Raw genomic sequence first — 10474 nt, 5'->3', positions numbered from 1 at the left:
ATGTTTCACCTGCCTATTTCTACCTGGAGTAAATAGTGCCATTTCTGCTGGGGAGAGGAGAAAAGGAATCAAAAGTACAGCGCTGGTTTCCATCCATCAGTGTATTTTCCCCTTTGCTTGCAAACTTTGTACTGCAAAGATCAGAGCCCGTGAGAAGGTGTGTGCTGACAGCAGCACCACCCCATTCAGTGTACTGGTAGTATTGGGAAGAATTTAATCTGTCTTTGATCCATGATGATAGGATCCCTCCTGACAATTTCAAGAATTACTTCTCCCTCTGCAGCATTTTTTTCATCCTAAATAGTGTTTGGAAGCTGAAAGGGCAGAATTTTGGCTGCTTTCCTGAGCTCTGGGGTCATCCCTTAGCCTCTACAGCCACTCACTAGAGGCAGGGAAAGAGCTATTCAAGAGTAATTTTTTTTTTTTTGTATTTTTATTCCAGAAGAGTTTCTGTGTCCCAGTATCTCTAGCCTCTGCCACTCACAGCCATGTGCATCTTCCAGTGGTCTGTAAAGTCTTCTACACTAAAACCCATGAAAGATTCCTGATCCAATTGCTGAAAACCTTTGAAATTGTTTTCATTAGTACTCATTTAATTCAAGTGCTTGGTAACAGCTTAGAAAATCCTTTTATTGCAAATGCCATACCTTATTCCCTCAGTAGATAAATAACTGATTAGGTTTTCACTAAAGTATTTAGGCTCTCTGGTAATCAAGCTCTGCAGCAAAACCAACCTGGCACATCTGATAGTTTAGGGTTAGAAAAAGGGCAAAACAAATCAGATTCTTTAAATACCACAAACGAGAAAACAGAACCCAAGCCATTTTTCCCTTTGTAGGTCATCTTATCAAGGCATCTCCAGTTCAGAGCTGGATACTGGATGGGGCATTAAAAATAAAATCCCTGGCAAGAGCAAAGCCAGAAGCACATCTTAATTGTTGCTGCCAGAGCACGTCAAGGGAGCAGATGAAAACCTTGTGGATAAAGAGAAACCTGCCAGGCCTGAAAGGCCACGTTATTGATGGCGGGATTAAAACACTCACACAGATTTAGGGGGTGAGTACATTAACCCTGAGGCGTAAAGGCGCCAGGGGAGATTTGGGTTGGACCTTAGGAAGAATCTCTTCACAGAAGGGTGATCACAAATTGGAATGGGCTGCCCAGGGAGGCGGTGGAGTCACCGGCCCTGGAGGTGTTTTAGGAAAGACTGGATGCGGCGCTCAGTGCCACGGTCTGGTTGACAAGGTGGTGCTGGGTCATGGGTTGGACTCAGCGATCCCAGTGGGCTTTTCCAGCCGGGCTGGCCCTGTGACCCGCCAGGAGCCGGGACGGGCTCGCGAGGCCGAGCGGGCTCAGGGCTCTTCGGACCCCGCGGGGGCCGGTCCCGCTCGGGCCGCCCCGGGGGCGGCTGCTAGGGCGGTCGCTAGGGTTGGTTGCTAGGGACGGTCGCTAGGGACGGGGCGGGAAGCACTTCCAGCGGGCGGGAGCAGTTCCGGGGCGGTGCGGGCCGGGCGAGCGGAGCGGGCGGTGAGCGGGGCCGGGAGGGGCGGCCGCGGGTCCCGGCGCTGCGGGGAGGGGGCGGCGGTGCCCCGGCATCGCCCCGGGCCCGGGCAGGCGGGGGGATACCCCGGGCGGCCCCGCGGGGAGCTGGTCCCTGGGCAGGGGGGAGGAGGAAAAGGAGGAGGAGGAGCAGCAGCGCGGGGTGTCCCCGCTCTGGGGCTGCACAGCTGCTTCTCCCGCAGCCCCCGGGCACGGCCGGACAGCCCCCGGCCCGTTATCCCACAGGCTGGGACATCCTGCTTATCCTGGGATCTCCTGGTTGTCCTGGGATATCCTCCTAGGCCGCGGTGTCAGCGGTGTGGAGCACACTCAGATCCCCGTAGGAATTGCTCGGGCTCCATCCCAACACCTGCTAAGCCGTTTAAAAATATCCAACCTGAGCGTTTTTTGTCTCACCCTCTGACAGAAGCTTTCGTGTTCTGCAGGGACGTTGCTCTTTATTTCCACCCCAAGAGAAAGCTAATATGTATTACTTGAGCTGTTCCTATGGCTTTGGCCATCGCTAATTATTTGTGTAGCAGCAGGTCTTGAAGGTGCCAGCTGGGAGTCACAGCAAGAAGAAAGGTTTGTGTCTGGCTGTACTCAGGTGGCTGCTGCACGGCCCTGATCCTGGAAACACACGGATGTTCATCACAGGGCCTGATCCTGGTCCACGGGGAACAGCCACATCCCCTTCAGTGCTGCCACTGGCAAAAGCAGGAGCTGCAGCCCCGAGGAGCCCCTGCCTGGGTCTGTGGCCCAGCTCTGGCTTTGCTACAGGACCAAGTCCTGCTGCGTGGGGGCAGCTGGCTTGCTGTAAAACCCTAGTGGAATAGGAGCAAGACTGGATATTTTCAAACATATAGTCAATATAAATTCCTGTAGTGCAATTGCAACTGTTTGTGACCAATTTCTGATGTTATGTTCCTGTGAGATGGGCAGGCTTGTGGGGAGAGGAGATATTTTCCCACTCCTCCAGCTTACTCAGTGGGTGTTAGACCAAATAAATAAGCTGGGGGGGTTGGGGAAAGCCTCCTCTCAGGGTTTAAAATGGGAGTATTGATCTTTAAATGCAATTTAAGAAGAATTAGTAAGTGCAGCCGTGGTGGTCTGAGGAAAAAGGCAGTTGATAACCTGTGGAGAAGAAGAGATGTTAGCCAAGGAAGAGGTAGTAAAACTGAGCTTCTCAGGAACAGGGAGGAAGACTCAGTCATCTAGGCACCTGTTGGCTTAGGTGCAAGGCAGAGTGTCAGGGGGTGATGCTCTGGGCAAGGGAACTCCCTGTGCAGGTTCTGTGTTGGGTGCAGAAGGCACGTGCCTGGTGCTGAGCCCCAGCACCCAGAGGTCAGCTCTGGCCTGCCCATTTGGGGGAGTTCAGCCTCCCTGCATGTGCAGCCTTGGGCACTGCATGAACCACAGGAGTTCTTTAAAACAGGAAGGAGTTTTGGTAATGTTAGTTCAGCTCCACTGATGGCAGGAGAACGAATGGTCCGAGTGTGGGGTGCCTGCACAGCTCTGCTGTGACTGGGTGGAAGGTGAGGTCAGGTCTTTGAGAGTATTTCATGGGGTACTGCTTAAAATGGGGGTGGCAGCTGCTACCAGCCTGCATGAGAGCCCTTGATGCTGGTCATGTCACCTGGGATTTGTCAGAGAATTACTAATTCCCTCAAGGGAGGTGAGGTAGGAAAGGGGAAAGGAGGAAGATGAGGATGGAGAATTTTTGTTTTCACTGTATTGATTTCCTTTTCTGGTTTATCTCTGTGTGTGGTGTTCCAGGTGTGTGAGTCAGGATTATCAGTAGGCGTTTGTCCTGAGAAAACTCCAGGTGAGGAATGAAGCAACATCCCTTCCTGCTGTGTTTGAGGACGGGGATGGGCAGGAGTTATGTTTACAAAAGATATCCCGATAAATGAGGATGAGGTAAAGGCAGCTCAGGGGTGAAGTTTCCAGTGATTCTGTTTCTTGCTTAGGAGCTGCTGCCTTGCAGACTGGGGGAGGGAGTGTCTTAAAAGGTAAAAGCAGCTGGGGATGAGCCACATGTACGGAAGTGTTTGTGCAGCCTTTGGGTCTGTGTTGGGACTGGCTGAGCCTGAGAGGGCAGCGTGTGTTCTGCCTTCATGTACAGGTCCCACACGGCCCTTGCTGACTGAGCTTTAGTCAGAATTTGAAACATTTTCTTTCACTGAAGTACAGACCTGGAAGGGATCGTGAGAGTTCACCTATTCTTATTTCCTGGTTGAAATGCAGGATTATACATACCCACACCCCATCCCAGGCCAGTGCTTATCTGAGCTGTTCTTCTGAATCACCAGGAGCAGGGATTCCACAGTCTTTCTATTCCAGTGGCTGCCAGTCTGTGCAGTTGGGAATGTTTTCCTGTCTTGATTCCGTACTTCAAATGAATTAAACCAAAACAATTATTTCTTGTAATTTATGTACCACTCCTTTTAGTGTGTCCTCAAGTGATATTTGCCTCTTATGCAATGGCACTGAGTTGTTAGATTGAGTCTCACATTTATCAACTGTAACTTTACTCTGATTATACTCTTAAATTGAGTCTCTTTCTCGACTGTGTCACATCTGCAGATCGTAGCAACTTCCTCCCAGCCTGAGTAATGCAGGGCCTGCTTAGGACATAATTTCTAGGAGGCAGATTCAACTGAAGCCTGTGTGCAGCATATCCCTCAGCCAAGCTTTAGTGATACAGAGAATTGTAGGGTATCAGTAAGCACTGCTGATTCAGCGAGTGCACACTGGGATCATACAGGTCAGGAGAACCGAGGAGGGCAGTAATCACAGCTGAGTGTGATGGCATCTCAGACTAATTGGATTTCCCTTTGGGGACTTCCTGTGGCATACTCCAGCAGTTCTGGCAGGAGAGCTCTCCCCTTTGTAGAAAGCCATTAGTCATTCATAGAATGAATAGACAACTCCATTAGCAAAAGATAAAGGGAGAAAGAAGGGATGGTCTTGAGGCTGGGAAACTTGGGACCCAGGAGATCAATATTTAACTCTGCCACAAACTACCTGTGTGACTGTTGCAAGGTATGTGGGGCTTTGTGTAACCAGCCACTAAAGCCACACTTAAATTTGTACACATAACTCATTCCTCTGTCTTCATCAGCTCTACTTCTGTGGTTTATTTAAGTAGTTGAGTTTGTACAGCATCTAAAACAAGGCTGTGATCACAGACAGTGTAAGTGAAAATTATTAATAATCACCTTGCATGCATGATTGACTTCAGGGAGAAGTATGTTTTTGCTTATTAAGCTTATTGTTTAATAAATGTTGTTAATATTTTGTTTGTCGGCCCCTCACCTGCAAATGGACTAATACCAGCATTTGAGGACTGTTTTAGTAGTCAGGTGATAAAAGACAAACATCCAAATGAAATGCAGCTTTCATTTTCCCCTTTGCTATTGCTTCTGTAGATCGAGAGTATCTTCAAAACACCTGCATGGGGGAGTCTGTCATTTTGGGGTAATGGAAAGTGAGTAGCAGAAAGCCTGATGCAAATAATTGCTCTGTTTTTTCCTCTTTGCAGTATCCAGTCTTCTTGAGAGCAGTAGAGGAGAAGGGTGCACTCACAATGGCTGCAGAGTTGGATTTCTCCCCTCCTGAAATCCCTGAGCCCACATTCATGGAGAACGTGCTTCGCTACGGACTCTTCTTTGGAGCCATTTTCCAGCTGATCTGTGTGCTGGCCATAATCCTGCCGGTGTCCAAGTCCCACAAGACAGTAAGCAGTGCTCTTTAATATTGATATAGATGGGCAGAGTCAGAGAAAACAGGATGGGAGGGAATGTCGAGTAGCTAATGGAGGCACAGCAGTCTGCCCCTGGGATTGGTGACAGTTTCATTGTTCACTCTCTTTCCTTCCCTCAAGCTTTCCCACCTCCAGCTTTTGTCTTTTGATTTACCACCAGATAGGAAAGCCAGGAACAGAGACCTGAGCCAGGGTCTCTCTGAATACCACTGGAAAAAACAACCTGAAGCACTGGCAAGGTGTTAAGTGTACGTGCTGTTCCTGGCTGCATGAGAAGGCTTTGTCCCAACCCCATATTGTCATCCTGCTATTGATTTGCCTCATTAATTGCCAGCCAATTTTCAGGAAGTGGCTCTGGGCACTAGTTTGTGCGTGATTTTTGGAAACAAGATGCAGGTGAAATTTGTAGTATATCCTGGTGTGAGGAGGGCAGTTTTCAGTCCTGACACCCTGTGCAGTGCTGGAGGGTCCTTTGATGCAGCTGGCACAGCAGGAGGTGGAAGGGAAAGGTTGAGGTGAGCTGCAGGACTCTGGTTCCTCTGGACTGAGGGTTGTCCTGCGTCCTGCTTTTCTGATGAAAGACCTCTGTGTGCTCGGCAATGCTGAGTGCTGGGCACAGGTGTTTTAGTGCTGGTCAGGCTGCAAGTTTGTTGCTTTGGTACAGATTTTGTCTAAAGGCATATGATGCATTTTCAGTAACAACTCAGCATGGGGAGTTGTGTTTTCAGCTTATCTTTATTGCCACATTTGCTCCCTCCTGTGCAGAGGAAGCGTGGAAATTTACAGCCTGTCTGGGCAAGGGAATGCCCGAGGGTGAGGTACAGTGTGAAGGATGTGGTTCATGACCCAACTTCTTCACCTTTGGCTGCAGGTGTGATGTGACACTGTCCTGGCATGGGTCATGCTCCCTCCTGCTCCTCCTGCTGCAGGAGCTGCAGCTCCTGGCAGGGAGATGAAGTGGTGGTTGCTACACACAATGCAGTGGCATTGCAAGTCTTAGAATCATTAAGGTTGGAAAAGACCTCCAAAATTATTGAGTCCAACCTTTGCACTGTTACCCTGCAGCCACCAGTGTCTGTCTGTCAGAGTCTCTGGTTTCCCCAATAAATGTTTGAGAAACACCAATTAACCCCATTTTTGAAAGCTGAAAAGAGCGAGAGCTTTGGTTTGGAATGGGAAACCCCCAGTGAAAACAGTAAAGCTCAAGAAAGCTTTTACTGCTCACTTTTGCAAGCATGCCTTGATGTTTGCATATTCTACTTTTCATTTTCTCCACGTGTGTACTGGGCTCCTGATCTGCTGCCCATATGACTGGTTCACAAGGCCATAAACACCACAGGCTACCCCTCCAGGTCCTGGGAATGATGCTTGAGTGTGGGTAGGATACTGAGGAGCTTCTCTGCCTTGGAGGCCTCAGACTTTGAAGTCTACCCTGGTTTGGACATTAGAAGGCAGCAGTGTTCAGTTTATGGCAGCAGCACACTGCATCCCTGAGTAATAACCGCGTGTTGCTCCATCTCTCCGAGCCTGCCAGCTCCCCGTGCGCCCATCACAGCCCTTGGAAAGCCAGCCAAGCCTCCTTCCTTGGAAAGCCACACAGATGTGAACTGTAATAGCCCAGGAACCTGAGAGACGTTTGAACCAAGCTCTTTGATTAAAAGGATACTGTCAGATGCTGCCTCCCCCTCCATTATCTGCAGCACTGGCTTGGAAGCTTGAAACCAGCACGTCTTGCTCAGCCATTTTTCATGTGTCCTTTTCCAGTTGGCACACTCAGGCTGAGAGAAACCAAGATGCTAAAGCAATATTTATACTCAAATGCATTTAATGAAAGGAGGCAATCTGCATGTGTGTGCTTTCTCAGAGGAGACTGGCGCTGTTCCCTCGTGTTTTCACAAGATAACTAGACTTTATTTCCCATGGCTGCAATATTATCTCTCATCTTCCCTGAAGGAAACAAGCAACATATCTAAGCATTTTGTTAGTCCAGGTGAAGAAAGATTTGCCTGCAATTCCCTCCCTGGATTTTGGGCTTGGTTTAAAGGCTCTGAACTTTGTATTCGTACTGCTGTTTCAGGGAATATTTTTTTGTCTTGCACATGATAGTGATTAATGTTTGGCAGAAATACCTGCTAAATGTTTCCATGCACCCTGATGATTATATATTATCTTTTCCTAATTCAAATAGTTTTCACTTAGTGTTGATTTTCTTCTTGCCTTCAAAGTTGGGTTTGTTTTTCTTCTCCAAAGCCTGTTTTAGACACTTAAGCTTTTAACGGCATCTCTGGTAACCAGCTTTTTCTGTGCATAAACTCACACTCATCAAAAAGCACATGCAGAACGAGCAGAGATGGTGCTGCTCGAGGCTCATTAAACGTGGCCTCAGTTTGATATCAATGTGTTCCAACAGAGATACCCAGCACTTGTTTCCTCTGACTGATACTCAAATCCCCAAAGCAAGCTGTCAGCAAAGGTAAAAAAAAAGTTACTGACTGTTTCTTAATTGATTCTTGTAGGACTCGGACAGTTTTGAGCCTAAGAATTCAGAGACAGTGAAGAAGCCAAAGGCAACTGCTCCACAGATAAGCAAGAAACCCAAGAAGGAAACCAAAAAGAAACGATAAAGGCATGACTGATGAGCCTCAAAAGACCAAATAATCACTTGTAATCATGCTTCCTCAGAGACAACATCAAAGGCAACTAACTAACTCTGTTAAATGGTTTTCTGGCATTGCCATGTTTTACCTTTCAGGGACAAGGGAGAAGGAACTTACAAGAATGGAAGGGGAGGGATTCTGCCATAGATTTCTTGCAAGCAAAGAGAACTTCACATATCCAGTACTTCATTTGACATGATTAATGTGTCAGTCACCATTAAAGTGACTTCTGTCAGTTCTCATGGGTAGAGAAACCCCTTGATGCTGGCTGGGATTTGTAACAAAGTCCCTGTGGAAGGTGTAGCATGGGTTTGCTGCTTTGGATACCAGTTTGTATTGTGTTTTTTGAAGCCAGAGGGATCAAATGGATCAAGGATACCACACTACACAGTTTTGTATTCATCTCTGTTGTCATCTAGTCTGAAATACATAGCTGCATTTTATGGCTTAATCATAATGTCTTTGTCATATTCTTTAATTCTTCAGGTAATAACTCACTGGATTCCAGACTACTGGAGATGAAAGGTTTCATTTCCCCAGCGTCGCTACCTCTGTCTTACTCCCCACCCATGCACTCTTCCTTTCTATTCCCACCTTTGAAAGCAGGTACATTGCAGGGAATTGAGGCTGTGGTGGGGATTGTGAGGACTACAAGGATCGGGGAACAATCTGATTCTGGAAGGTGCAGAATTTAATGCCTGTGCTAGTGGGGTTGTTCTTGGGAACTTGGGAAGACCAGGTACTGCATTTTGGAGAAGGGCTGCTGTGGTGGGAGTCTGGGAATGCTGCACTGGTGGTGCATCAGCCTGCACTGCCTCGCTGTGCTGTGGATAAGCCCTCCTGCCAGCTGGCTGAGCCCTGACCGTGGGCCCTGTTTCAACACAGCTGAGGTTCTTTGCATTTGCAAACTCCCTCCCAGCCTTCCCTGCTCCACTCTGCTCCATCTCCTCTGGCTGAATTCTTCCTGAGGGTAGATACGTTCTCACCCTGGGGAGGTGTGGTATTTTAAGATCCAAGGGGTGGCAGGCTGGCTGTGTAGCATGGCTGTATGGCAAGAGACACAGACACTCTGTTCCTTTGGGCTCTGCCTCTCCAGGCCCAGGGACAATCTGGTCTGAGATTTGAATACGGCGAGACAGGACTGGAAGGAGTGGAAGGAGATAGGGGGTGACGTAGCCACGGAGTCTCTGTGGGGCAGCTCGAGCTTCCTGATGCCAGCTCACATCTTGGTTTGTTTGATCAGGAATGAGTCAATGGGAGGAGAACCTGCTCTCTGAGGCGCACCCAGGGTTCAGAGCGGCTTTGAAGGAAGGGTTCTCTCTGGCAGGGCTGCAAGTCTGCAATCCTTTTTGCATACCCAGACTCCCGTCCTCGAGCCACAAATGCCCTGTGAGCCCAGATGTGTGTTCTTGAACAGGAGCTGAACAACCCACCTACAGAAATCATCAGTGTTGAGAACAGCCACATTCTCTGCTCCCTCTTGCTTTTGGTGGGGGAGACAGATAGATCCCAGTACCAGTGTGATTCTGACCTCTCACTGCTTCCCTGCTCCAGGCTCTTGACCAGAATGCTGACACCAAGTTGCACTGCTTAAAATCCAGCTCAGAGTTCTGCTTTAAATTCTGCATTTTTTTTCTTGAGCTACATGAAGGCAACACCGAGTGGACAGAACAAAGCATAGGAGACACAAGCACTCTAAAGTTGCTTTGAGTTCTCAGTACAAAGAATTGTTACAAAAATTTCCCACGCAAATAACAAAGAGCAATGTTTGCTGTGAGTTTCCATGACAGACCTGTGCTCTGTCTCTCATCTGCAGGAGGAAGAAAATCATTGCTACTGCCCTGGGTACGTACTGCAGATCCCTCCTTCCATTTTAATATATGAGGATGGTTTTATCTAAACTCCAGCTTTCTGCAGGTTACCTAAAGCAGAGGGTTAATGCTTTAATGGAGTCATTGAAAGAGCAGCACACACCTTATCCAAAATACTGAAGCACTTCCACAGCTCAGGACCAGTTAGCAGTGGGGACTGTGTGGCTGTTACCTGAAATAGCAGCTACTACATCAATGTCTACATGCAGCTATTTGCAGGCTGGCACACTCATTGCTCAGTAGAAATCATGGATGTTGGGGTTTGGTTTTGTTGGAGGGAAGAGGGATTAAGATAAAATCCCCAATCTGTTCCTAACAGCTTTATACCTATTTGAATGTGCTTGTTTACTGAACTTAGAGTATGTAGAGATTACCAATATCCCATGTATCTTAGTTTCTCTTGAAATGTGTAATAAATGTAATCAGAATCTCTGTTTAAAAAGAAATCTGTTTTTGAAGTTGTGCTTCCCTCACATTTCACTGTGAAAGCTTCCAGAAGTCCCAGACTATAGGAACACAGGGACATAAATAACCTATTCATTAAAATGATCCATTAAGGGAAATCCTTTCAGATCCTTTAATCTGTGAGAAATTGGTTAGTTAATACTGTCAGGCATGTGTGCATCTGTATCTGTGTTTGA

General features: G+C 47.8%; 1 protein-coding gene across 4 annotated transcripts; it reads left to right on the top strand.

Annotated features, from left to right (window-relative positions):
- Positions 1–981: 981 nt before the first annotated feature.
- Positions 982–10261, top strand: MANBAL (mannosidase beta like). 4 transcript variants are annotated; one of them, XM_027693804.1, is made up of 4 exons: positions 1482–1527; positions 3316–3364; positions 5084–5278; positions 7822–10261. In XM_027693804.1, exons 3-4 carry the CDS (start codon positions 5129–5131, stop codon positions 7927–7929), a joined length of 258 nt encoding a protein of 85 aa, XP_027549605.1. In that variant the 5' UTR covers positions 1482–1527; positions 3316–3364; positions 5084–5128; the 3' UTR covers positions 7930–10261. The 4 variants fall into 4 exon arrangements, with proteins under 4 accessions (XP_027549606.1, XP_027549603.1, XP_027549605.1 ...); XM_027693803.1 differs by lacking the exon at positions 1482–1527 and adding an exon at positions 1986–2124; XM_027693805.1 differs by lacking the exons at positions 1482–1527; positions 3316–3364 and adding an exon at positions 982–1056.
- Positions 10262–10474: the final 213 nt, after the last annotated feature.

This window comes from Neopelma chrysocephalum, unplaced genomic scaffold (genome assembly GCF_003984885.1).
Source record: "Neopelma chrysocephalum unplaced genomic scaffold, ASM398488v2 Primary Assembly neopelma1_94, whole genome shotgun sequence".
Lineage (NCBI taxonomy): Eukaryota > Metazoa > Chordata > Aves > Passeriformes > Pipridae > Neopelma > Neopelma chrysocephalum.
The sequence above is the reverse complement of the archived record's forward strand: the minus strand, read 5'-3'. Positions and strand labels throughout refer to the sequence as shown.